Source organism: Arvicola amphibius, chromosome 3 (genome assembly GCF_903992535.2).
Source record: "Arvicola amphibius chromosome 3, mArvAmp1.2, whole genome shotgun sequence".
Classification (NCBI taxonomy): Eukaryota; Metazoa; Chordata; class Mammalia; order Rodentia; family Cricetidae; genus Arvicola; species Arvicola amphibius.
Window position 1 is genome coordinate 54,422,694 of NC_052049.1, and position 27,925 is coordinate 54,450,618.

The 27,925-nt window shown below is 40.4% G+C and overlaps 1 protein-coding gene across 3 annotated transcripts in view; it reads right to left on the reverse strand.

The window, feature by feature from the left end:
* Positions 1-21,771, reverse strand: part of Homer1 (homer scaffold protein 1) — a 96,559-nt gene extending 74,788 nt beyond the window's left edge. For all 3 annotated transcript variants that reach the window (XM_038322658.1, XM_038322657.1, XM_038322660.1), the window contains exon 1: positions 20,591-21,771. In XM_038322658.1, the coding sequence (XP_038178586.1) occupies positions 20,591-20,595 (5 nt within the window). In that variant the 5' untranslated portion in view covers positions 20,596-21,771. The remainder of the gene's footprint in view (positions 1-20,590) is intronic.
* Between the last annotated feature and the right edge of the window lie 6,154 nt (positions 21,772-27,925).

The window sequence follows — 27,925 nt, forward strand, 5'->3', positions numbered from 1 at the left end:
TGTGGTAAAATCTGTGGTCACAATGAACAATTTCCAGAGTCTGTCCTCTGAACACACATGATTCTGAACACCATTTGCAATAATCTTCTCAACCTTTGTGAACAGCTACTATCACCACCCCCCATTTGAAGATGAGGTACCTATGGATGAAAAGGGTATGTAATTAGCTGGGCATACTGAATCACCGATATTCACTACAGTCTGGTGCTAGAGCCATATACTGAATCACTGAGTGGAAGAATTATAGTAGAATCCTGAGTTCACTGCTATCACCAAACCTATGCCTTGCCCAGGGGGAGGCAGTGGTAGTCAATAAATGCTGGAAGGGTAAATTGTTGTTTTCGCCAGGAAGAAATAAAATCAAAGTAGGAAAAAGTGATGGGAAAATTACAAAGTATTACCACATATATAAAGCTAATTTTTAGTCAAATTTGCATATTCCTCCTGTCATGTTATGAAATCCAACCAACAGCTGAAGCAGATATGGGACACTTTGGACTAGATATCAAATTTTGCATTTCAAAGATCAACATATAGAAATCTCAATAAGATAAGACTCCTGTTCTTAACACAGATCTTATGAAACTTAAGTAACTTTTTTTTTTTTTTTTTGGTTTTTCGAGACAGGGTTTCCCTGTAGTTTCTAGAGCCTGTCCTGGAACTAGCTCTTGTAGACCAGGCTGGCCTCGAACTCAGAGATCCGCCTGCCTCTGCCTCCCGAGTGCTGGGATTAAAGGCGTGCGCCACCACCGCCCGGCCTTAAGTAACTTTTAAAAAGCCTACACAGTAACTGAAGCTATATTATTGGGTTATCACATGTCTGCCAACAACATTCCAGCAAAGACAATTATGAACTGAGTAAGTCAAACTTCTTTATGAGGCCCTTTCCCAGCAGTTTCAACCACCCCAATGAAAATGAACTTTCCTAGGTGATAATCTTTAAATATGAAACATGGAAGCATCTTATTCATTCCTCCATACACATTTATTAACATCTACTATTGCTGGTATTGTTAGTCACAATGACAAGCTTTTCTGTCTAGAATTACTTCCCAAGCTCTCTCTGGCTTTATGTGGATGCAGTTGTCCACGTGAGCATCATTTGTTGCCCAAGAGAAAGAAGTGTGTTGCAGTCAGCAAAACTAGAAGGGCATTTGCCATTAGACATGAAATTACAGGATTTGGAGTTTGCCCTGTTGGGTTTTCATCTTGCTTTAGTCTGGTATTTCCTCATTATGCCCTCATTTCTTTCTTTTGGGATGATGATATACATGTGCCACTGTATGTCAGAAGTATATATTTTTCTTTTGGGTTTACAGGGGGCTACAGTTGAGAGATTGCCTTGATTCTCAATGAAACTTTGGACCTATTTTTATTTTTTGGTTTTTCAAGACAGTGTTTCTCTGTGTAGTCCTGGATGTCCTGAACACTCTGTAGACTAGGCTGGCCTCAAACTCACAGAGATCCACCTGCCTCTGCCTTCAAGTACTGGGATTAAGTTGTGCATCACCATGTCCAATTGAGAAGTTGAAACTTTTAAACAGTATTGAGACTGGGAAAGACTACATGCATTTTGTATTATGATAGGCTACAGGCCTATGAGGGCCAGGGAATGGAGTGTGGTGGTTTGAATGAGAATGCTCCATAGGCTTCTATGTTCAAATGCTTACTTCCTAGTTGGTGAATGATGTGGGAAGGATTAAAAGGTAAGGCTTTGTTGGAGGAGGTGTGTCACTGGTGGAAAGCTTTGAGGTTTCTTTCCAGCTGGCTTTTCTTCTCTCTGTATCATGGTCGTTATCTCAACATGGAAGCTCTCAGCTACTGTTACTGCTCCTGCTCCAGCACCATGCCTGTGGCCACCATGACAGTCATGGACTAACTTTGAACCTGTAAACAAACCTGATAAACTCTTTTGTAAGTTATGTTGCTTCACAGCAAAAGAAAAGTAACTAAGATACGTGAAATTTTTTTATTTTAAAGATCTCTTTAAAAGATAACAGCTGAAGTAAAAATAACAATATTAATGTAGGGCTCATAACACTAACAGAGATAAAACATACAACAATAGCACAAAGGAAGAATGGTGCTATGAAGTAGGCCTTCCACATCCATAGGTTTCCCATTATGATTTCAACCAATCATAGACAGATATGCTATACATATATGCTATACATATGCTAAACCTTACATGCAAATGCATTTCCCCTTCTCATTAACCTAATCATACAAGAAATACACTAAAATATCATTTTAGTATTTTAATATTAAACATTTTTAAGAATTTATTTTAATAATGTGTAACTTTGGTGTCTTATGTACCAGTTAAATAACACATTTAATTTTTTTCCAGATTTAAAAAAAAACTGTAGAGGTTGAGAATATGGTTTGGTAACTAAGTAACTAAGAACATACCACATGCCTTAGTTACTATCCTAAGGCTGTAGAGAGACACCATAGCAAGTGTAACTTATAAAACAAGCATTTAATTTGATGCCTCACAGTTTCAGAGGGGAGTCCATGATCATCATGGTGGGGAGCATGGCAGGAGACAGGCAGACATATAGACTTTGATCCTGATCTACATGCATAAGGCAGAGAAAGAGAGAGAAACTGAGACACTCTCTGACTTTTGAAATTTCAAACGCCATCTCCAGTAACACAAAGGCCACACCTAATTCTTTCCAAACAGTTATACCAACTGAGGATAAAGTATTTAAATATTTGAGTATATGAGGGTTATTCTCATTCAAACCACCACAGCCATGAGGACCTAAGTTCAAAGTTCCCACATTTTACAAAAGCTAAGTACAGCAGTGCACACCTGTAACAGCAGCACTGAGAGTGCAGAGCCAGAAAGAACTCTTGGGCTTGCTGGCCCAGCCATTCTAGCCAATTGGTAAGCTCCAGGTTCAATAAGAGATCCTATCTCAAAACTGTGGACAACAACTGATGTTAACTTGATGTTAACCTCTGCCTCCATATGCATGGACACTTCCAGCTCTTCCAGAAGACCAGAGTTATGGATCTTAGCACTCAAGATAGGTGGCCCTCATCCACATATAGCTCTAGCTTTAGAGGTCCCAACGTCCTCTTCTGGTCTCCACACACCTGCACACCCTCCATATACATATAAATAAAAATAAAACTGATAAAAAACTAAATAACTATCAAATAATAACAGAAAAGGTAAAAACAATCATTTAAGAAATCTAAAATAAAGCAGAGAGGAAACAAAAAACCTAAAGATTATAAAGTAAATCCCAATCAAATTAAATGTAAACAATCTAAATATTCCAGTAAAAAGGCAGAGATTATCAAATGGTTATATTGTAATTATTTATTACCTAAATAAAACTATGACACTTATGGTAAAACCATTTAAAATATAGACACATGTAAGTTAAAAAAAATAGAAATATATCTTGCAAACATTAATCATAATGCCTGCCTCCACCTCTAGACCGTAAACTCCATAAGGGTAGGGCCATATGCATTTTTGTTTCCTCTGTGTCTATGCAGATTGTGTGTAATTATTTGTTAAATTTTTCTTTTAAAATCGTCAAATAGTGGTGGCGCACACCTTTAATCCCAACACTTGGGAGGCAGAGGCAGGTGGATCTCAGTGAGTTCGAGGCCAGCCTGGTCTACAGAGCTAGTTCCAGGACAGCTCTAGGGCTGTTACAAAGGGAAACCCTGTCTCGAAAAACCAAAGAAAAAATTTTTTTAAAAATCTCAAAATGTGTGGTAGCTTTTACTTTACATTATTTTGGCCGGGCGGTGGTGGCGCACGCCTTTAATCCCAGCACTCGGGAGGCAGAGGCAGGCGGATCTCTGAGTTCGAGGGCAGCCTGGTCTACAAGAGCTAGTTCCAGGACAGGCTCTAGAAACTACAGGGAAACCCTGTCTCGAAAAACCAAAAAAAAAAAAAAAAAAAAAAAAAAAAAGAAAAACTTTACATTATTTTGGTTCCTATATTATATTGTCATCATTATTATTTAAAGTTTTAAAAAGCAATTGAATATTTCTTTTCTACCATGCTTCTTAACATAAACATTTAAAGAACCAGCTCAAGTTGTCCTGTCATGAACAGAACACTACAGAAGTAGAAAACGGACTATAGGTTTGATGTCTGAAAAGTATGGAAAGGGCAAGTCAGCTATCTGAGTCAGGCATGCTGATGCACACCAGTAATCCCAGCATCTAGAAGGTTGAGGCAGGAGGAATATGAATTCAAGGCCAGCCTGGACCACAGAGTGGGGGCAGCTTCAACTATCCAAAAAGAGCCTATTTCCAGTTACAGGGAGAATAGGAAAGAGGAAGGGAGGAAAAGAAGGGATTGATGCTTTTTCCAGCAGACTATTTTTTATGAAGTTTATCTTCCAAGATTACAGAATGGCTCTAAGAAGAAAACAGGCAACTAAAGGGAAAATGTTAAGATGGAACTGAGGCCAGGTGTGGTAGCCCATACCTTTAACCCAGAAACTGGGGGAGAGAGGCAGGCAGATTTCTATTGAGTTTGAGACCAGCCTCATCTACACAGCAAATTTCAGGCCACCCAGTTACAAGACTAAGACCCTGTCTCAAAACACAAATCAAAACAAAAAACCTGAACAGAACACTAAAAAAAAATTAGACAGAGTCCTTTCATGTTTTAATAGAACGGAAACCATGAAAGTTCTTCCACCTACTTGGCACAGCAGTTACCTACATTTAGACTGCTTTCAAAGACCTCAAAACTTCACAGCTCACTTGGGCCCTGGTCATGGTCATGGCTGGCAATCGCTCCCATTTTCCGCCTTTCCAAGGCTCTTTAAGTAACCACATTCTCTACACTCAGAAGATGGCTGTGTCACTGTTCATTCACTAGATTCTAGTGACTAGAACATAACAGTCATAAAGGCCAAGCTTTGCTGAGATGGATCTCATATATTTAGAACAGTGCCTGACACATTATAGGTTAGATGAACCAGTAAACAAATTGAAAAAAAAGGAGTCGACGAACTAAAAAGCTCCCAAGTGTCTCCTATCCTTCAGGGTACAAACAATATAGCCATGACTTCCATCTCTCTTACTGCTAACCACGTCACCCATGTGCCACATCACATCCTGCCCCACCTTCAACAATTATCCATTTATTATTTTTAAAATATCTCCTGTTAGTTATTTCTCCTCACAGAATGTTTGTTCATATTTTTGTGGACAAAATTCAAGTTCCTGAACCTTAGAGAATTTTGAATATATTTCACAGATATTCTTGTGAGGGAGAGAGAATGAGTGCTTGGTAGGTGTTCTGCTCTTTCATGTTCTGGTTTATTTGAGATGGGTCTCTCACTGAACCTGGAACCAGCTGTTAGCCAGCAAGCCCAGGGACCCTCCTAACTTCAGCTATAACCTAGTGAGGTTACAAGTCTCTAACCATTTTCACATGATGTTGAGGTTCTGAACTTGGGCCCTTATGTGAGTGCCCTTATCACAGCCATCTTACTAGCCCCCAAATACATTTCCTTCAAGTAGACATCTACGTTTCTAATCTGTTTCATCCTGCTCCCTCACTCTGCAGCAGTTTGGTTTCCAGTGTAGGCTGCAAAGAGTGAAAAGGTAAAGCCTTTAAAAACCTAATTCAAATTCACCGACACCCCTTACCTCACTTGGTCATTCTGCTCATCTGGTCCCAGGTACTCCTTTCTTCAAGCTCATTTTCTTAATCTGTGTGACATGTGCTTTTACCTGACGTTCTCTCAGCTCTTCTGCCTACTCCTAAAATGATTCCCAGAGAAGCCTAGCCTGTTCTTTTCTATAAATACCCTGAATGAGCTCATCCACATTCATAGCATCAACCAATACTTATATATTCTAATGATTCCCAAAACTCAGTTCCTAGCCAAGTTCTGCTTTTACTAAATATCAGACCTGAATAACCAATTATAAGATATCCCCAATGCAGATGACCATATACATCAACTTTTAGTCAATCACCACCTCTTTCCAATGTAAACTTGCCTCACTCCTCAATTCATGGTTACAAAAGTCAACTTCTTTATTCCCCTAGTCTCCAAATCTATCTAGTTTATGTCAACTCTAAAAGACAATCACCACTTAAATCTCTTGAGTCCATGCCCTAGGGTAGTGTTTTAATTCAAACAATTATTCCTGACTAAACTGTGGCAATGAACCTACTTTGGAATTAAATTTAAGTATCTTTCGATCCCAGTTACTTCTTATACACATATCCTCTCTCAAATATAACACTTCCCCACACTGTAGTCTGAATGGCAAATCTAAAATGCAAGGCTGGTAATAACATTGGAAACTGTTCTACTGGTCACCATCACTCAGAGCAGTAGCTTCAGTTTTCCCCTCCTTTCATGTCTACTTTTATATTTTATTATATATAAATATGCCTATTACAAAAGTTATGTGCCTATTACACAAAATGTGCTTATATAAATATACACACACATAGGACATATAATTTATAAATACATATGTATGAAGAAAAATGCTTCAAATCTTTTATGGATATGGGCACATAAAAAATACATGAAAACCACTAGCCTAAGGGAAACGTACAATCCTCTTAACATGACAGTCAGGAACTGGCCCCAGATAGCCTGCTGCTCACATCTCTCTTACCCACCTTTCCTTTCTAACAAGAATCCTTATACTCTGAAACTACCCACACTATCTTCCCACCTAAAATGTCCTAACCGTCTTATTCACATCTTCCTCCAATTTATGTTTGTGTGTTAAGTCTCAACTCAACCTTAGCTGGCTATATGAAACACCTGACCATCCAAGAAACTTCCTTTTCTGCATGCCCAAACTCAGTGTAAACCTCTTGCAGTTTTTAAATCATAGCAATAAGAGTTTTTGTTTACATGCCTATCTACTCCTCCTTGTATTGCCAGTGCCTAGCATGGCTCATGACATAAACTAAGTGCTTTTTGTTTTTTTAACAAGCACTCAGGGAGGGGCTGGAGAGATGGCTCAGAGGTTAAGAGCACTGACTGCTTTTCCAGAGGTCCTGAGTTCAATTCCCAGCAACCGCATGGTGGCTCACAACCACCTGTAATGAGATCTGGTGCCCTCTTCTGGCCTGCAGGTATACATGCAGACAGAACACTGTATACATAACAAATAAATCCAAAAAAAAAAAAACAAGGGCGTTGAGGGCAACCTGAACTTCAGTTTGTCTAGCACAGTAGGGAGAACAAGTTACTCTAATGCTGATGGCTGTTTTTAGTTTTTGTTTTGTTTTAAATAGTCAAGCATGGTGGTGTATGTTCTTTCTCTCTCTAAATTATTTTTATTTTACTTATATGTATCAGTGTTTCGTCTTCAAATATGTCCATGTACCATGTGTGTCTGGTACTCAAGGAGGCCAGAAGAGGGCACTGGATCCCCTGAATCTGCTGGGGAGTTGTAGCTGGTTGTGAGCCACCATGTGGGTGCTGTGAATCGAACCCAGGTCCACTGAAAGAGAACCTCTGAAAGATCAACAAGTGCTTTTAACCACGAAGCCATCACTCCATCCCCCAATTTTAAGTTTTTAATTTTAAAATGTACTTAAATTAGGCTTGAGTTTTCAGATGTTAGTCAGAGATTTTAGAGTTAGTCAAACTCCAGACAATTAATTAATACTATCAACACATTCTGAAAGATGCCTTATATAAATTCAAGACCCAAAGGCTGATCAAACATGGTAAATTAATGACACACATTTATCTTCCTTTTTAAAAATTCCATTCAAGTTAAAGTGAAGTAAAAAGAAGGTATAAATCTATAATATCAAAGAACAGAAAGTAAAATTTTCGAATATGGAAAACAAATTATTTAGTACCTGAGTTGGCAAAACAAGAAGTGTGAAAATATTAGCAAAAAGAGAGCTAAGTGAGCAACTGCAGGTCAGAGCAGAAGCAAGGTGACTGCAAAGAGTGGAAGGTGTGGGACTTAAAACTGGGGGTGGGCTGAAATTTCAATAGAGAGCAACGGGATCTCTACCTCAGCCCTAACATCAACTACCTTTCCCACAAACAGGAGCAGTACTTGAAACGGGTGCATTAAGAAAAAAGGCTACAAATGGAACCAGCTCCCCTAAAAATAAAACAAAAACCCTCTCCCCATGAATGTAATGGGAAATACACTTACCTTTTCTCAGAATGCTATGAGGTATGTGTATGCAATTAATCTTCTTTAAAGAAATTAAAAGAGCATGCAAGAATGAAGTCTACCATCCAACAAACAGGCAGTTCATAAAGAGCAAAGAGAAAATGGGCAAGAAAATATTTCTAGTCAGGCATGGCAGAACATAGCTGTAATCCCAGCACTCAGAAAGCTGAGGCAGGATAGTTTAAAGCATTGGCTACCGAGTAAGACCTTGGCTTGGGAAGTAGGGAGAAAGGGAGGGAAATTATTCCTTAAAAATATAAGGAACTCTGCAAATTTAGGGAGGTGAGTTGCCCACTAAAATACTAAAGAACAAATGATTAAAAAGTAAAACCAAACAGCGGAGCTGGGCATACAGCTCAGGAGCAGAGCACTTGCCTAGCCTGTGGGAGGCCCTGGGTTAATCCACAGAACTGCAAATGAACGGATGAATAAACAACAGCATTCAGGAAAAACGCCCCATGAACTATCATCACGAAGGCCCGGAGCATCAGCACCACACATCAAGAAACAAGAAGAGAAACAATCAAGTTTCAACAGCACTGAAAACTGGATAGAACAGAGTAAGTGCAGGACTTGAGAAAAGTAAGAGAAAGTTGTTTTTCTATATAAGACCCTCAACAACTAGGAGAGAACAATTTCACACATATAATATAGCATCTGAAAAAATTTGTATTCTATCTAGCCCTTCACAGGAAATTATACTGTAGAAGGATGTGTTGTTAAAATACAAAAGGCATAGTACCCAGTAAATGAAATAAAACTGTAAGGGAAGATCTGGGATGCATAGAGTACCAGTTCGTTTGGAGTAGAAATACAGAAGGCTATTCTTAAATGTTAAAGACTTGGAAAAAAGAACCATGGGTACTGGGTATGATGTGCCAATTTTAAGATGGCCTCCAAGGCCATTCCCTGATGGACACTTTCTCCATAAACCTGAGGGGAGGATGTCAAAGGACCCTTTCACAGGGGTTGCCTAAGACCACTGTAAAACACAGATATTTACATTATGATTCATAAGCAAAATTACAGTTATGAAATATCAATGAAAGTAATTTTATGGTGTGTGTTGGGGGGAGTCTCCACAACATGAAGAACTGTATTAAAGGGAGGGTTGAGAACCACTGCTTTAGAGAGTGGGTGAACCTGAGTAGGGGGTGCACACAAATAATAAACACAAATTTGCTGACCATGAATTAATCAAAAAGAAGATTATTATCCTAAGTGGTCTGGATCTATGCAGGCAAATGGCCAATCAAAAGATTCTCCTTGACAGGTTTGAAAGACACAGCAAGCAAAGAAATTAATTCTGTTGAAAACTACAGGAATACAAGAGAAAATGTCTATCATCCCAAGCCTAGCTTCCACCTGGATTGCCTTATGAGGAAGATTCAGTTAATTGTCAATGCCTAGACTCTTGGCCCACAAAAATTCTAAATAAAAATTACTGGTGTTTTAAGCCAGTAAAATCTTGCTAGTTAGTCACACAACAATAAGCCTAATATTTATGACACACAACTTAAAACTAATCAAAATCAGTAATTTATAATGAAATCATATTTCCTCCTAATGCAGAAAACGTCAGAAGTCAATGCCATCTCAAGAAGTTTTAATAACAATACATTAAAAATGCCAGAAAGCAAAAACCTTGAATAGGAAATTGTCATACCTGGTTAGGGTGGCTAAAAACAATCAGGTTCATAGGGATCAGTTTCTGGCTGTCCTGGATCTTCTAGCTTATAAAGAATAGGTCGGCAGCTAAACCAGGTGTTCCTGCCCCCAGTTTGTATCATGGTTTTTCTAACTTTAAAGTGTGTGGATCATGCCTAAGGAAAGAGCCTGGGAGGGACTGGGAGACAGACACTTTAGGAATCAGGTAAGCTTTCTGAATAGACAAAAGTTTTCACTTTTGTGAGTTTCACTGGTGCAATGCGGCATCCCTCAGTAAGGTGTCTACACCAGCAGCAGCCTCATTGCAAACTCATTAGAACAATTAGTGAGCCCACTCAGACCCACTGAATAAAAATCTGAGGGTAAAGGAAACCCAGCAATCTGTGTTTTCTTTTTAACAAGCTCTCTAGGTGGTGCTGATATGGGCTTACAATTGAGAACAACTAATCTTTATTAATTTCTCCCAGCATCATACTATGATCTAGTCTTCTTCCTGCTGTAGCCAAGAGGCAATGCATTTCAAAACTGTGTATGACCTAGCTAAAATATCACAATTGCTTTAATAAAAGGGGGAGGCTTGCAGAATAAATAAAAGATCAGGCTATAGATATCTTTCCTTGACTAGAAGATTTTAAAAACAATGTGTTTAGGAAGTATATGTTCCCTTCACTTTCTCATAGTCCTCGCTAATCTCTACTCCTTTTACCTTACACCATCACATGTTCTGAAGAACTAATGACTGTATTAGAGTTTAGGAGGAGGTAATTCCAAAACAAACCTGGGGGCTAGAGAGATGGCTCAGCACTTAAGAGCATGTGTTGCTCTTAGAAGACCCGAGGATTTGTTTACCAAAATCCACATGGCAGCTCACAACAGTCTGTAACAAAGGATCCCTCTTCTGGCCTCCACAGGCAAGTGTGTGGTGTGCATGCATGCATGAAGCCAGGCATTCATACACATGAAATAAAAGGTTTTTTTTTTTTTTTTAAAGAATAATGACAAATTTTAATCTGGTACAGTAGAGGCCAGCTTTTCCTTACAAGCTAGAAAATCAAGTAACAGAGAGACCACGTCTTTCAGGAGCAGCAATATGCTATATCCTGACCCTCAACGTGTAGGTCTGTACTTTTAAGCACAGGGGAAATGTTCCAAAATGACATCTCAAGTGTCCCTTTCCCCCTCATCAGACAGATCTTCAGAGACGCAGATTCTTTCTGCATAAGTATTCCAGAGACTGAAGTGCCCAATAACTAAAAGGAGGGTTAGCTTATAAAAATTTCAATTAAAAGTTAACAGTGTAAATACTACAGCAAACATGTAATGATGTCAAAACTTATCAGATTTAAATACAATAAAAGTAAAATGCAGGGTTTTCATCATCTTAAAGGATGACAAGAGACATGCATAAGGAATCTACCAATAACCAAGCTTGTACTAAATTTGAATGTTTTAGAAAAATTATGAAGTATTAAAAACAGTTTTCCAAGTAATCACTGAGCATCCATTTAGGTTCCCTGAACTAAGAGCTCTCAGCGGCTCCAAGTTCAACACATGCTCTATCATTTCACAGTTGTAGAACGTTCCATTAGTCAAATATTCCTTTAGAGCTTTTCCCCATAAAGATGCAGATAGCATTAAGATTCTGATAACTGCCAATAATCCTTACATTTAAAGCAGTTTTTGCTGGACAAGTACAGTAACTACTTCTTTAGTCAATCTTGAAAATAATGAACTAAGATTTTACATGTAGAAGCTAAAACTGATACAAATGCCTATAAAACTGTATGTATGAACAGTTACTGGGTGTGGTAGTATTATACTATAGCTATTAACATTGTTTAAATACCTTTATTCTTAAATCTCAAGAGAAAACATTAAAACTTAAATGTACTCATTTTAGAGAAATTAAGCAATTCAGAAAGACAACTTTCACAATTGGTCTTCCCAGAAACATGGCAGCGCTTTAAAGTCTCTTTCTCATCTTTTTCCTTTTTTTTGTACACATACATACACACTCACACACAACACACACACTTTATGTATGTGATCCCCAAAATAAACTTGTATATTTTGTATTTTGTTATGTGTTTGCCTGCATGCGTGTTTGTGTACTACGTGCATGCCTGGTGCCCAGAGGCCAGAAGAAAACATGAGATCCCTGAACTGGAGTTATAGATGGCTGTGAGCTGCCATGTAGGTGCTGGGAATAGAACCCAGACCCTCTTGGAAGAGCAGTTAATGCTCTTGACCACTGAGTCACCTCTCTAGCTCCATTATATACTTTTGCATCATGGCAAACTCTACCATCTTTGAAAATATTCTTTGGACTAGCTTCCTGCCACATTAAAAGCCTGTAACTTCACCTATGGATTAAATACTGATTTATCAGAATACTCTAATTTGTCACAAAATAAAATTAGACAGTCATTATATAGATGTCATTAGTATCTTTACCCTACATTAACATTGAAATAGTAATGCATACACATATATTTAATGTTAACAAAATAAAAAATGAAAAGCCACAATTACAATTCTGTAGCTTACTTATATTAAGCTAAATAGATACGTAACCAAACTGCATTCTAAATGTTTGTAGTTATAGCCTTAGATTAACACTGCAATCCACCTTGGCCAGAGAAGCTTCCTTTTAAAGTGGCTGGCTTTCAACACAGAGATTCTTAACTGGTCAAATGCTGAAAATAAACGACTGTTGAATGCTCAACGCTTAACTGGACATCTACATCATCCCCTCCAAAACTCAGGAAACATCGAAGAAAGAGAAGCAAAAACAGTGGTCAGTGCTAGAAAGGTGGTTCTCAACCTATGGGTTGTGACACCTTTGACAAACCCTTATTTCCAAAAATATTTGTATTAGGATTCATAACAGTAGCAAAATTAAAATTATGAAATAGCAACAAAAATAACTTTATGGTTGCGGGGTCACCACAACATAAACAGCATTAGAAAGGTTGAGAATCACCGTCTAGAGGATAGGAGTCCTACAAAATGCTGCTTCCTAGATATGACAAGGGCAATCTCATCAAGAATGAACACACAGCAGCACTGACTACCTACACGCTTTTATGTGCAGGAACACACACACAAATAACACATGAAAGCAGGAGGAAATTAGTTGGGAAGGGAGGATACAGGAGAGGGCAACGGGGTGAATATATTCAGAATACATAGCATACATGCATGAACTTGTCAAAGATTTAACAAAATAATATCTATTATTATCAGCAGAGAAGATAAATGGGCATCCTGCAAGATCTAGAACTATTTTTGCTTTTTTTAATCAACAGCACATCTTAAGAAAGTTGGGTTAAAGGATGACGAGAGTCTTTTCACTCAGTTTTTTTGTTTTTGTTTTGAGTAAAGGTTTCTCTTTGTTCTCCTGGAACTTGCTCTATAGACCAGGCTGGCCTTGAACTCAGAGATGTGCCTCTTTAGTGTTGGAGCTAAAGGTGTGTAACACCATGCCTAGCTCTTCTCAGTTGAACCTATACAGTGATCCCTGGTTAATGCTGAGAGTAGGTAGATTCCTTATTAAGTATGATGGAAGCTGGCAGGACAATTAAGCAAACCACTCACATTTCTATGTTAAAATTCAGAAGACAGACATTTGAAACAGCAGAGTCAGATAGGAAACAACAGCATTTTACAAGAGAACACACAAGAAAGCAGCATACAAAAACCTAAAGGGATGGTAGGTCAAAGTAACTTCCTAAGTTTAGGAATATTGGAGGACACGGTAATATTTTCTAAGTTGAAATATTGAGATCTTTGATAGTTAATTCCATTCAAGATAATTTACTAGTGATCATTATTAAGAGCCTAATAGGAAAAACTGAAAGTACCAGAGATGAAAACTCCAAATCACAGAGATACCTTACAGAATAACCCTGAGACTTCTCACAAACATTTAAAACAGGAAAGCAATAAGTTCCCAAGTAAACCTGAGGCATACTTAAGCACAAAAAAGAATCTAACAATCTACCTACATTAAAAAAAAAAAAATAACTGACATATCCAAATTACTAGAAATTGGGATTTTTCTGTATACTAAAAATGGGACTTAATTCACTCAAATTCTTTCAGCTGATTTTACAGTATGGTGCGGTGTCACAAACTCATTGTGAAGCACAGAGCACTTTTAGTCATGAAAATACCTGTCAGAGCTAAGGCTCCCGTCGCCCTGTCTCCTGCGTCCAGGACTCAGCTTGCTGAGCTATACTTCCAGGATGTTTGAGCACTATTTTATTAAGACTCAACAACTAAAAACAATGTGGAACTAGGAACAAGTCCTTCTACGATAAAGTCAAGGGCAAGCTCTTTCACGGTCTTTTGGACGCTGCAGTGTGTGGCCACGTGGATCCAGATATGCCATTAGACTGAAGACATGGTAACAATGACTTTAACTACCTCTATACAGTAATGAAAACTGCATGTTATCCATGATCCTAAAACACAGCTTTTGATTTCATTTCCATTCTAATTCTTGTTTGGCAGTTTTACAAAAAGCTGTCAGTTTTCACAACCTTTCTGTTTTAGGACTTGGTACTAACCCTTTCATTTCAAAGAATGTGAAAGAGCTCTTCATGTTTTACAGAATACTGAAAGAAAATATCCAGAGCTAGAGAGATGGCTCCGTGGGTTAAAGGCTTGCCTAGCAAATGTGAAGCCCAGTGTGATGTTGAGTCCCCAGAAACCACGTAAAAACCAGGTGGGTGGGATAATCCCAGAACCTGGGAAGGAACAAGTAGACAGGGAATCCCCAAAGCAAGTGGGCTAGCTGGACTACAAGCTCCAGGTTCAGCAAGGGACCCTGCTACAGTCTAAGGTGGAGAGCTATCGAGAAAGACACCGATATCAATCTCAGGCCTCCACAAACACACTAACACACAACTACCTGCACCCGAACACACACCCTTCCTGAATATGTGCAAACATACATACATAAAAACACACACTACAAACACACACACATTCACAAAAAGATACTCCTTGGGCAGAGTTAATTTTATAGTAATATTAGTTTTCACAGAGATTAAGATGACTTTTCAAAAGCTGGAAAAACTGCAAGGGTTGACCATATAAGGATAAAAGAATGATTAGACATTTTCTAGATTTCACAAACAATTTTAATTTCTAATGAAAAACAATGAGAAAAAATTGATCAGCCTACATTAAAGAGAAAAGTATAAATAAAATTCAGTTTTATGAGTTAAAAATTATTTTTGCTATACAAAGGCCATAATGGATTTAAGATCCATTCTTATAGATGTCTGGAAAGTTTAAAAAAAAGATAAAAAAATAAAATTAAAGTAAAAGAAAAAGTCAAACTATTAAAAAGATATATGCCAATTACTCCATCCTCTTTTCTCAAAACTTTAAGAAACAAAAACAAGGAACAAGAGTTAGTCCCGTGCTCTCCCCCCCTCCTTCCTTGGACACTTGGGAACACAAAATCGACCACCACACGTGATTTACAAGGACAGGGAAGGCTACTGATAAGTATGAACTGCTAAATTAAGAACATAAAGTCAAGTGAGGGCAGTAGCACGCTCCTAACACTCAAAGTAGGGATCACAAGTCCCAGGCCACATGATAAACCTCTCTCATACAGAAGGAGGCTTGAGAAGAGAGAGAGGGAGAGAAGAGGAAGGAAAGGAGGAGGGTGTTGAAATAAGGAGAAAATGTACTGTAAATTTTAAGATTTTTTGACCTTAAAGAAAGATTCTAGATACACAATTTTATTCATATACTGTTGACTGGGTTTTTGCTGTTGAGTTTCATCTATACTCCTATAATACCATTCAGGAAGGGTTAGAGGCTTTACAGGATGTGGTTTTACACACCTGTAATGCCAGTACCCTGTGATAGCCAATCAGTTACTTAGCAAGGTCCTATGTCTCAAGGAAAAACAGATCTCATTTTTTTGTTTTGTTCTCAAGTCTTGTACACAGATTAAGCCTACCTAAAATTACCTTATTACATACAAATTCTTCTGTAATTAACTTGAACTCTTATAATACTCTTTACATACCTTAAAATCACTCATTTAAGAAAAAAATAAAAGTCTTTCTGACCCCCAGGAAAATCTTGTTTCTTCAACAACATAATGTATCTTGTAAATTGCACTGTCACAACAAAGTGTGTGAGCAAATCGTAAGATATTAAAAACAAACAACACAAACAAAAGCCTGCACATTACATTTGACTAGACAGGTCCTACCCAAACATACGAGGGCTACTTAAAACAGTCACTTAAACCTTATAGTAGGAACTGACGATTCCAGATAATACTAAATATTTGGGATTCATTTTCCTGTTCTTCTATTCCATTAGCAATATCCAAGACAAAGAGAAAACTCAAATGGCAGAACAGAGATTTGATCTTTTGAGATGTTAATGCCTTTTAATCTTGACTGTCAGTAACATAAGCCAGCAAGGTAAGAACAAGGACAGTTCTCTTGTTAACACTCCAATGCATTCACTCACCGCTCCCCTGAGTCTGAGTGCCCACTCCTCTCTGAGCACACATTGCAGTTTCCCACATTACTACCTCTGTACCTGAAAACCCCCAGTTCCACAGCCTGACTCTTTTGGCCATGACACATTTCTCAACCACTCCCTCTCCACGCTGGAACTTCCCAGGCTGTTCCATTATTCACATCCTTTACCCAGCAGAGTTCATTGTTTTACCTTAGTGTTTCTACAGTCCCGAAATGGTTCCTATCAGACCACCAAGAACAATGTTTTTTCAAATTGCCAGCTGCTACCACGGGCTTATTAAATCTAAGTAGTTGATCTTCACTATCACTTCTTGAAAATTAAATGAAATATAACTGAATAGAAACTATCAGACTGCATCAAATAAAGTAAGAATATTATTTTGTGTTTTTATCATTTTAAATATCACAGCATAAAAATGTATGCTGCCAGGGTATATTTTTAAATTTGTCTTTTTCTTGTTTTGTTTTGTTTTGTTTTTGTTTGTTTTTTAGGTAGGTTCTTCCTATAGCCCAGGCTGGCCTCAAACTCCAGATCCTCCTGCCTCAGCTTTCCAAGGACTAGATGTGTACAGCACGCCACATCAGGCTGGGTCATATCTCTTGAGTTTTCAAGCCCAGTCTATTGCACAGTCCAGCTTTCATTGGCTCACATGATTCTGGATAAAGTTCTGGAGACTCACTCTATATCCAAAGGAGTCCATGCGAGTAAGGCTTTTATGCAGTGGTTCTGTCCATCACTGTTCTATCTAAACACTCTCCCATTTATCTACAAGGCCTACCTGAACTCACCTTTTAGTATTTAATATCACCGGCTCCAAAGTCGTGTTATCCTTCCTACAGCAGCACACGTCCCCTCACACACACATACTGTGTGCTCTTTCATCATCTCACATCTACTTTAACCAGGCTTCCCCACTTCTAAACTACCAACTCCTTTAGGGAAGAAGTACACTTCACTGACTCTTCAACAGTACTCAGCTGAGTACATGCCATATAATTGGTGCTGAACCTTTGGTAAAATTAACAAAGAACTAAGGACTTAAATTGTTAGGAAAGGTCAGACGGTTACCTTTACAAAGTGCACTGCTATTGTGACAGGCAGATCAACATTTCCTTGTGTTTGCTACCACCCCTAGAGCCTTAAGTAAAACAAGACTCAGTTTCTCATCCTTCAGCAAAGAAAGACTCCAGGTAACAATGTAGCAGTGCCCATTTCCATTCTTTTCCTTTAAGAGTTCACGGCAAGAAGAAAAGGCTCAAAGTTTGAAAAGTAAGGTAGACATCAGAAAAACAAACAAAAGTCTCATCACCCATTAGTAGGGAAACTCCCATTCTGTATGTAACTAACTCTTAATAAAGTCAGGCACTACTGCACTAAGTAAAAACAAAAAGTAGCTCAAAATAACTGGCTGGAGTGGCTTGTTATCAGTTGCCTTCTCCAGTGTTCTGAAAGAGTTCCAGACTCACTAAGAACATTATGGTATGCCTGGGGTGCACAACCTTACAGGCATTGCTCATTGAGACTCAAGCTTTTCATGGGCTTCACTTCACACATACAATTGTCTTTATTTGTAAGGTGTCTGCCATACCTATTTTTACACAGCCATCCTTGAGCTGACCTCACTCCAATTAAAAACAGTGCGTGCAACTTTGACAGACTCTGCCAACTGTTGGTTTCAGCTGTTCTTTTCCTTTTCCACAGTTCATAAACTAGTATTACAGGAGTCATTTTTTCCTGCCTAATCATTTATTTTAGTTTAAGAAAATAATTCCTTTACCCCTTAATTGTAACCCACAATTAAAGCTAATGTAAATCATAACATTCATCAAAAATCCATCTGTAATACATAAACTTCCTTAACCACATGAAATTTTGGATATTCGTCTAAGTAAGGTAATTTAGGACTGCCTGGGAAAACTTTAAAGGTCATATAATACTAACTTCTGTTTCAAAAAGGCCCAGATGGCTATGCTTATTCACTTACAAAGGGTAGACACTTCGGCAGATGCCTTTGCTGTAGGACATTCTTGTTTACTTCTACCAACCCTTTCTCTTTCAACAGTGCAGATAAGCCAAATCACCCTCAATAAGAAAGGGCCACATTCCCAAATACAGATTGTGGGGAAAATAAAAGTAAGTGCTCTTAACTGCTGAGCACATCTCCATCCCTTCTTTCTAGATCTCTTAATACTAGTTATCATCACATTGGCCATGAAGTTTTGGCACCTAAAAAATTTTGGAGGCACAAACTCAAATTATATTACTCACCAATCAGGACTCTATTACAGTCATTTTTAAAATATTGTTTTACTCCTTTTTTAAATTTTAGTTTATGTGTTTCAGTGTTTTGCCTGTGTGTGTGTGTGTGTGTGTGTGTGTGTTTGTGTGTGTGTGTGTGTATGTGCACCACTTGCAAGCCTGGCATCTGCAGTGATCAAAGAACGGTATCAGATCTGGGACAGAGGGTTGTGAACCACCATGTGGGTGCTGGGAATTAAACCCAGGTCCTCTGAAAGAGCACAAGAGCTCTTAACCCCTGAGCCATCTCTCCAGCCCCTTAAAATACTTCTAACAGAAAGGCTAGTGAGTTGTTTATAAACAAATTATGCTAAGTGTCTAAATGTGTTTCATGTAGGTAGCTTAGAGTCATATTTCAAACACTAATCTCCTTTAGTATTAAATTAATCTCAGTCTTCACTTGGTAAAACAGTGGACATTCATGTAATATGAGAGACACAGAAAACTGACTCTCTTCATGCTGCTGCCACTCCAGTCTGGAAAATTCAGTCTTCTTGATGAAAAACTGCCACTTGATTTTGTGTGTAGCTTCGAGTGCACGTGATACTCCAACAAGACTTAACAACACATTTTAAACGTGGAGCTACATATAATCAAGGGAAGCCAATATTAATATTCTTTTTCGTATTTTCTCATTTAAAATTGGTGCAACCAATTCAAAACATTTTCAAACACCATTATTTTCTAGCATAAGTGTTTCAACAGTTTAGAAGAAAAAAGTCAAGGAAAGGAGAAAAAAATCATTTTTACAGGTTGATTTATACTCCTTATTTTACAGATAAGAATACAGTCCATAAAGGTTAAGCAATTTAAGCTACTAGCAGCACCAGAAATAGAGCAAGGTATTTTAATTACATTCTTATCCTTGTCATTTAAGTATTAAAAAATGTAATTATCAATCCATAATTAATATCTGAGGAAGGACTCCTGTGACACGTGTTCTACATTTTCAAAGTTGTATAAGCTAATAAACTTCAAATTTTAACTGCCAGAACAAAAAGAAACTACAAGAACTTTAAAGTGTGTGCTCCTAATAAGCCGTCACAATGAATTTCAAAAATCCATCATTCCAAACCTTGTCCCTGAACTACATATTTATCGATATTAATTCGACCACGGGAAGAATTCAGAGACAGCACTAACAATTCCCTAAAGAAATGAATAGATCACCACTCCCGTAACACGGATTTCCAGCTTAAATAAAGAGGAGCTCCTCGCATTTTATTAAGCTGCAGTATTTAGAATTAAAAGTTTGGAAAAGGCACTCTCGGCTGGCTTATGTTGAGGATGTAAATCTGACACTGCTGACACAAGCTAAAGGTCTGAGCTTAAAAGAGAAAAGCAGAAAAAGTGAACAAGTCCCTTTAATCAAAAGCTTGCTCTCTCCAGCGACCACACTGTGGAGACCGCAATAGTGAGACGCGGAGATTTTCGTTTAAATGCCCAGTAAGCTAACGCTGTACATTCAGCTTCGGGTGTTCAAGGATAAAACACCGGGCACAACGAGGGCAACAACTTACGAGGGATCGGTTTCAAGGACTGTAGTCTAACTACTCATTACAATCGTCCCTTTGTGCAACTGATTATTTCTACAAAGTCCTGGAAGAATGCAACTCTTCTCTTCAAACGATACCAGGTCAACCAAACCTAAGATGGCAAGATTTTGGTAACCTACACAGCGGTTTGACCAATGAAGAGGTACAGGGTAGACCAGTGCATTCTCTTCATACAGATCATTAATAAGACTGTAACAAACAACATTACACGTTCTAATTAGGACCTCTGGCGTCGCTCTACAACAACACAAATATAATCTCTATTTTAAAGTAGAACCCGTTGAGCAAGGGAGAGAATTTAAAAGCAGCCACCCCCACCGCTCAGCAGCACACACGCACAAACAGATTTAAAGCTGTGATAAGCACAAAATCCTTACCCCATTTTGCCCAATGAAAACTTGCTCTGAAGTTTCTACAAAAATAACTTCCAAGGAATTTTCTCCGTCTGTTATTTTGCAGTTGCTTTTCAACCCCCGAGATCTTTTCCGGAGGTAACTCAACGATGCTGACTGTTCAGTTAGTTCTTGTCGGCAAAAGGATTTCACTCGCGCCGATACCAAAACGTTCAAACATTTGCTTATTTGGAATTTGAAAAGGTTGCGCGGAGAATACAGCACTCAACTACTCCACAAAATCCATATGTGCATGAAGGAAAACACAAAATCCAGCTTCACCGAGTCTTATAAAAAACGAGTTCGCTGGTCATTTCGCTCACGTCCCCCTCGCCACTCCAGGGAGCCAGGTAACTCGGCCTTCTCAGGGCTAAGGCGGTGGGTTCAAATTTCACCACACCAGGTCCCTAGGGGTGGAGCGTGCAAACCAACGCGACGTGCACTTTAATAAAAAATCCTAGAGGCAGCAATGCCCCTGTCTCCCTTCGCTGACATTAAAAAAAAAAAAAATCATATAGAAAAAATCTCGAAGTGCAAAGCCCGGCCGCTCGCGATGTGCACGGCACACCACATCGGAATCCGTCCTTTCAATGTTCGTCCTCCTAAGACTCGGAGCAGAGAGGAGGTGGAGAGCAGGCAGAGAAGGCTGGGAAGGATCGATTCGTTCTCTCCAAGAGCATCAGCGGAGCCATTTCCAGGCTGGCGCTTAGCTGGGGGCGCAGCGGCCGCCGGGGAGCAGCGCAGGGGGCCCAAGCCCACCTCCCTCGGTTTCCCGGCCCCCGCCGAGCACAATGGAGCCCCGCTCGCGGCCGCCCCCTCTTCCCGCCTCTCCTCGCAGCACCGGCGGCCTCGGGCTTCAGACGGCGGAGAATGAATGAATCAGAGAACCCAGCCCCGCGCGGTCCCCGGCACCCAGCCCCCAGCTCCTGGCGGCCGCGCGCTGAGGCGAGAGAGGCACGCGGCTCGTCCGAGGCACGGCAGCCGCGGCTCGCGCTCCCACCCCGGCTCGTCTCTCCCGCTCCGTGCCGCCTCACATTCCCCGGGCCGCCGCTGCCTCTTCACGCTCCCCTCAGCGGCCGCCTCCGCCGGCCCCGGGGCGGCCTGGCGCCCGTCGCTGCCACAGCCTCCACAGAGCGCCTCCGAACCGAGCGCAGCCTAGGGTGCCGCTTCCCGGTCCGCGCCGCCGGCGTGAGGCGAGCACGGCAGGCGAGCGGGAGAGGGGGCGGGGCGGGGCGGGGCCGGGAGCGCGGCCCTCCCGGCTCGAGGGGCGGAGCGCCGCCGCCGCCGCAGGCCGGCGGAGGAGGTGGGGCGCGGCGGAGGCGGGGCCCGGGCTCGGAGCAGGGCGGGGAGGGACAGGCCCGGAGGGGATTAGCCGGACGGTCCGTCGGTCCGTCCCTTATTCCTTCCCCTCCCCTAGCGGCCGGCGGCGGGCGGGCTGCGCGCGCTCGGCTCCTGCGCTAGCTCGGGAGCGCTACGGCCTCTTCCGCTCCGCACGCCGGGTGCTCGCGCAGTGTCTCCATCCTCCCCGCTGGAGGACCTTTAAATAGCAACGTCAGCGCGCTCCTCGCCGCACACACGTCACCCTCCGCTCACGTCACTCTGTGCGGGGGATGATGTCACGCGGCCGGAAGTACTGCTAAATTAGGGAAAGGAGCAGAGGGTGGAGGGCTGGGCGAGCGGCTGTGTGCCCACCTGCTCTCGCTTCTCCTTAAAGGCTAAAGCGCTGGAGAAAGTAGGAGGAGAGCTCAGAGAATGCGGCGGAAGGAGGTTTCCTTGGCACAAATGTGCCAAACGCGAGTGAATCACTCATACCAACCGTGCCGAAGTGTCGCCGGTAATGTCCTGTCTCCCTCTCCCAGTGGGTTCGCCGCAGCATCCCCAGGCTGCTCACATCCCAACCTGCAGGGAAACGTGGGAGGGAGAGTGATCACTACTGGTAGACTTGGGGAAAATCACCGTTAATTTTAGGAGTCAAAAATAACCATTCTGAACTTCCCGCCTCCTGATGGCATGAACTTCTTTAAAAAAAAAAAAAAAAAAAAAGTGGAGTTAGGAACAAACCTCCTGTTACAAAGGATAGTAATTAAAGCTGAGGGGAGTTCCCAAATGTTCTAAATGTTGCCGTTCGCAACATAGCCATGGTTCTGCATGGCATAATGAATCAAATTCCTTAAAGTAAAACTTAGATCCCTCAGATAATTATCGTTTTGCAGTTTCGCAAATGCCAATAAATCCCTTCAGTTCTGACCTACTAAGAATATCAATTACAGTCTGGAAACAAAGGCCTGTCACCCAATCCTTTTTAATTAACAGAAACATACATTAGCACAATAACTCTCAAGTACGTTCTCATTTTCTATATAGAAAGGATGATTAGCCATACATAACTTTATAGCTATATATGTGAAAACCGTGTTTTTAAAATCATAAAGTTTTAAAATGGCCTCATTATTCTAAGAGACCCTTTTATTAGGTAGATTCACAGGCTGAACTTAACTTTGATTTAACTCGACAATCATAGCCCAGAAATAGAATTGCTACACACTGCTAAAGGCCTTTACTACTTTACTTTTATGACAGTAACTCTAGAAATTCAGTGACCATATTTTACAAACTAAAGTCATTTGACATTAAACAGAATATTCAAAACCTGAAGTGACCTGGAAAATTCAGGACATAATAGTATTTCCAAACCATGAAGCTGTCCTTAGAAAAATTATAAATCAATACCAATGCAGTTCAAAATAAAATCAGCTAAAGTTCTATAGACTCTGCCGGGAGTAGTGGTTTTTGTTTGATTGAGATGGTGTCTCAGTATTTAGCCCAGACTGACCTTGAACTCCCAGTCCCCTCTGAGTGTGCAGTTACAGGAGTGTGACATGCTTTCCTACTACATGTGGTTTTTAATACGTTTTTAATGTTTACACATGATTCTGAATTAAGGAACAACAATTTTGGTTTGTTTGTTGTTGTTTTGTTTGTTCTGCATTGACAATTGACATTTTCTTGCTTGAGTTTGGAACCCAAGATTTAAAAACACCAGCAAAAACTGTTAGGACCAGTTTGTAACTTATCAGACTACATGGTCACTTTTCTTCACATTATAAAATTATGATCTTGCTTTAAGTTTGAAATATTAAAAGCTCTGTTTTCTTACACAAGTATATATTTGTTATGTGTGTGCGTGCAAGTGTATGTATGTGTGTGCTAGCACATGTATGCATGACAAGAGTGGAGGCCATAGGTTTAATGTCAGGGTCTTCCTCGATTGCTGTCCACCTTACTGATTGAGGGAGGATCTTTCTCAAGTGAACTCAGCTCATCAGTAGGGCTAATCTAAGTAGTCAGCATACTCTGAGTGTCTGGTCTCTGCCTTTCCAGTACTGGAGCTACAGGTAGGATACCATCCTCCTCAGCAGTTATGTGGATGCTGGGGATCTCAACTCTGAACCTACACTTGTGTGCTAACAAAGGGTTATTGGTTTCTTAAACATTATGATGAAAGATTAATGAAAAACAAATATCTGCTTGCCAGTTTGTCTGATATGTATTGTCATCATACTGATAGAAACTGGTACATTTCAGACAAATTGAATTTTTTACTTAAAGATAAAATACTAAAGCAATGATAATGCCATTATTCAAATACCGTCATCATTGATCCCTGCAAGTTAGAATGCAAATTGTTATTACTCTCTAAAATGCTAAAACAACAACAACAAAAACCTTTAAAAACCATTTTCTTCTGAACTAATTTTCCCTTTCTGGGTCTTTCTCTTGGTGTTAATTAACTCTTATTTTGCCATTTTCAAACACCTCATTTACGCTTATGATTACAACTTCCTCCTGTTTGTATTCTTTACCAAACTGATTGTTACCCACCTGCTGAGACATCAGTCAGCTGCTTCTGTGCTTTAGCATATGGGCCCTTCCTCAGTGTCTGTTTCTCACAGGGGCGGGGTGTCCTCACAGCTACCTCTTGTCAGCTGATAGAGAGCAACTTTTTTGTAAATAAATCTGAGGGTTCACAGTGATATAATTACTCAAAATGTATGTGATCATTTCAGCTTCTTCTAGTCAATTCTCACTACAGTTGGCCAATTCTTTTCTTTCCCATTTGTGTGTGATTCACATACCAAGAAGTACTTGTATGTATATAATATGTATGTATGTAACCAAAGCTGTAAGTAAAACCTTGAAACATGTGATATGAAACATGTCATCAGAAAAATAAGTGCCTTTCCCCCCCTACTTTGTTACAATTCCTGTACAGTTTTGAGAGGCATTGGAGAACCATTATAGTGCTTTTCATCTATTAGTAACTATCTTTTCCCCTAAATGAGCTGTTATGCCATGAATTCCAATTCTAATTTATGGATCTGTTAAGTAAGTACTGAACTTCCTAGAAAGGAACGCATTTCTCTCGCCGGAAGAGGAAGAAAGTACTTCAGTAACATTTCAGGTTTTAACAGTTCCTGTTTCCCACCCTGCTCTCAGATTTGTGGGGCGGTTTATGAATACCCTCTGATTTTAGAATCTGTGGGCGAAGGCATCTGTTTCAGTTTCTGAGTTTACTTCCATGCCCTTAGCAGGAGATGGTAGCCTCCAATGGGATGTTCATAGCTGTGTCATGAAATGGGTCTTTTTTAATGAAAAGTCATTCATGAGCTAGAAAAAAATGCAGAAAAAAGGAGTTAAAGCCAGAATTTATTTTTAATTGACTAACATTAGGTAATAGCAAATCCCTTTGGAGTATCCTATTTTTAATCACAAAGCGCCACTGCCACTTCAAATAAAGTCACAAGCAGACATAATACATAGATGGTACATAGAAATCCCACTAGCTCAAGACAGATGATTATTAAGAAACTAACCAGCAAAGGCTACAAGTAATGTTAAGAAAAGAATAAAAATTGGAAATTTTTTCTAGTGGATGCTAAACGTCTCAGTCCACATGCTCCATGATTTAGCACACCAAAGCCATCATTAAGTCGAATTGGCTTGTGTAAAGCCATCTTTTATTATTGTTACCAGTCTCGTTCTCAATAGGACTAGGGTAGTTGAAAAGTCTTTTCAAAGGACTCTCGATTAAATTAGTATAAAGCAGCTCAAGAGTGGGAATATAGGTGTTTCCCTTTTCCTCCAAGGTGAAGTCTTCAGACAGTTATGAATCTGAGAGCGTCCATACTTAGTTTTTGTTCTTTAGAGCAGTTTGTGAGTTGTCGAGGGAGAGAGAGTTAATAATTACCCACCAGAAAGCTATGTTGTAGAGCATGGCAAGTAATCTCATGGCATTCCCCGTGCTTTGATTTTATTGTAATCTCATTGCTGATTTTCCAAGTATGGTCAGAGAAATACAATCCTAGGCTTGAAAAGGAAGGTTCCAGAAGGTTTTCAGTTAGGTACCTGACTACAATAGAGGAATTGATCATAATAACCCCACAATTACAGGAAATTGATGTGCAGTCTGTTTATTTTTTTTTAACATTCATGGGATATAGTGCCTTTCAAAAATGATCTGGCTTGACTTTGTTTTGTTGGACATTTAAAGCAGCAGCCACAGAGAGCAGGCTGGGAAACCATGGCGATCTTCAGGGACCTACAGTAAAGAATGTAGAGTAAAGCTGCACCTGTCTAGTTACTTAGCATGGAATGCTGTGGAAGCTGATCGCCATGGTAACCAATAATCTTTTTCCTGAATGGGGAAACAGAACAACCATGAGGAAAATATTCTAAATGAGCTACCTCATTTCGTGACTCTTGGTGGGTGCCAGCTAGGATAAAAACAGCACCCAAGGTATTCGGGACAGCCACGCTTGTAAAAAGAAATTGCCTTCTTTTCAGAGAAATGAGGCTGAAGCTGCTTGGAATTGGGGAAGACTCTGACGTGCCTGGAGCTGACAGAAACAATACCTAGAGAGAGCTATGTTAAAGGCTCTCTCCCTCAAGCTGGGCAGATTTAAATCCCAGGCCTTTAATCCCAGCACTCGGGAGGCAGAGGCAGGCGGTTCTCTGTGAGTTCAAGGCCAGCTTGGGTCTACAAGAGCTAGTTCCAGGACAGGCTCCAAAGATACAGAGGTAACCCTGCCTTGAAAAAACAAAACAACAACAAAAAAAGCTCTCTTCCTCACAAATGGTCCAAAAAACTCTCCCCATTTTAATATTTCAAGAGTTAATAATTTATTTTAATCTGGTTCAGATAGTAATTGCTCTAAATATTACAGTGCAATCAGTGTTCTCTAGAGAAGCAGAATCAATAGGGTATATACACACATACAGACAGATGATGGATGACCTGAGACACTTGTTATAGGATTTGGCTCATAGTTCATGGAAACCATAAAGTCCCGATCTGCGCAAGGGGCTGACACAATGATTCATTTTCAGCAGAAAAGACCTGAGAACCAGAGACACCAATAGCGCCACTCAGGCCGGATTTAAACTCCCGAGAAACTGTCATCCTGATGTCTCCAGGTAGGGGATGATTGTCCAGACTCTAGTGTAGAAGAGCATTCTTCCCTCTGTCTTTTTCTTCTACTCAGACCATACACATATTAGATGATGCCTGGTGGTTGGAGCTGCAACCTGAGGTCTTGGTGATGTCCGGCAGCCACACGACTGCCAGAACCATTCCCACCTGAGTGCCCATTCCTTCCACCCAGAGCCAGGATGTCCTCCCAGCCCAGGCTGCTGCTAAGGACCATGTCTGGGTCCATGGTCAAGCCACAGCTGGGGTCTATGTTAATATCTATCGCCAGCCCATGTCACCTCAGAAGGCCTTAGGAATCATGACAGGTGAAATCAGAGGACTATGCTGAGCCAGCCCTGTCTGCTGTCCTGGGAGAGCTGGCCCCTGTGCTCGGGAGAGAGGGTCCCTCACCCCTCAGCATAGGAGAGGGTGAACCTACCCTGAGGGCATGCATGTAAGAGAGTTGACTGCACCACTACATTCAAGTCAGGTGTCCCCAGTGACTCTCTGACCTGCCTGGCTAACACCCAGACTCAACTGGTCCTTGGCTTGACCCACCCTAGCATCTACCCCATCTGGGTCCTGATGGAGGTCATGAAGGGACTGATCCTGTGGAACGATACCCGCAAGATCTCTTAAGATTCGAGTGGCCACGGGCTATCCCAGAGGAGCTCTGGTGAGGACCCAGTGAGGATGGTGTGCCAAAAACCGGAGGCCTTGAACCAGACCCATGGCTCATTGCAATGAACATCCTTCAGTCAAGCTGATGGGACAGAGAGGTATACTATATGACACACTGAAGCCTCCAGTGCCACCAGGACAAATGAAGAAGTGATGGAGAGGCAGGAGAG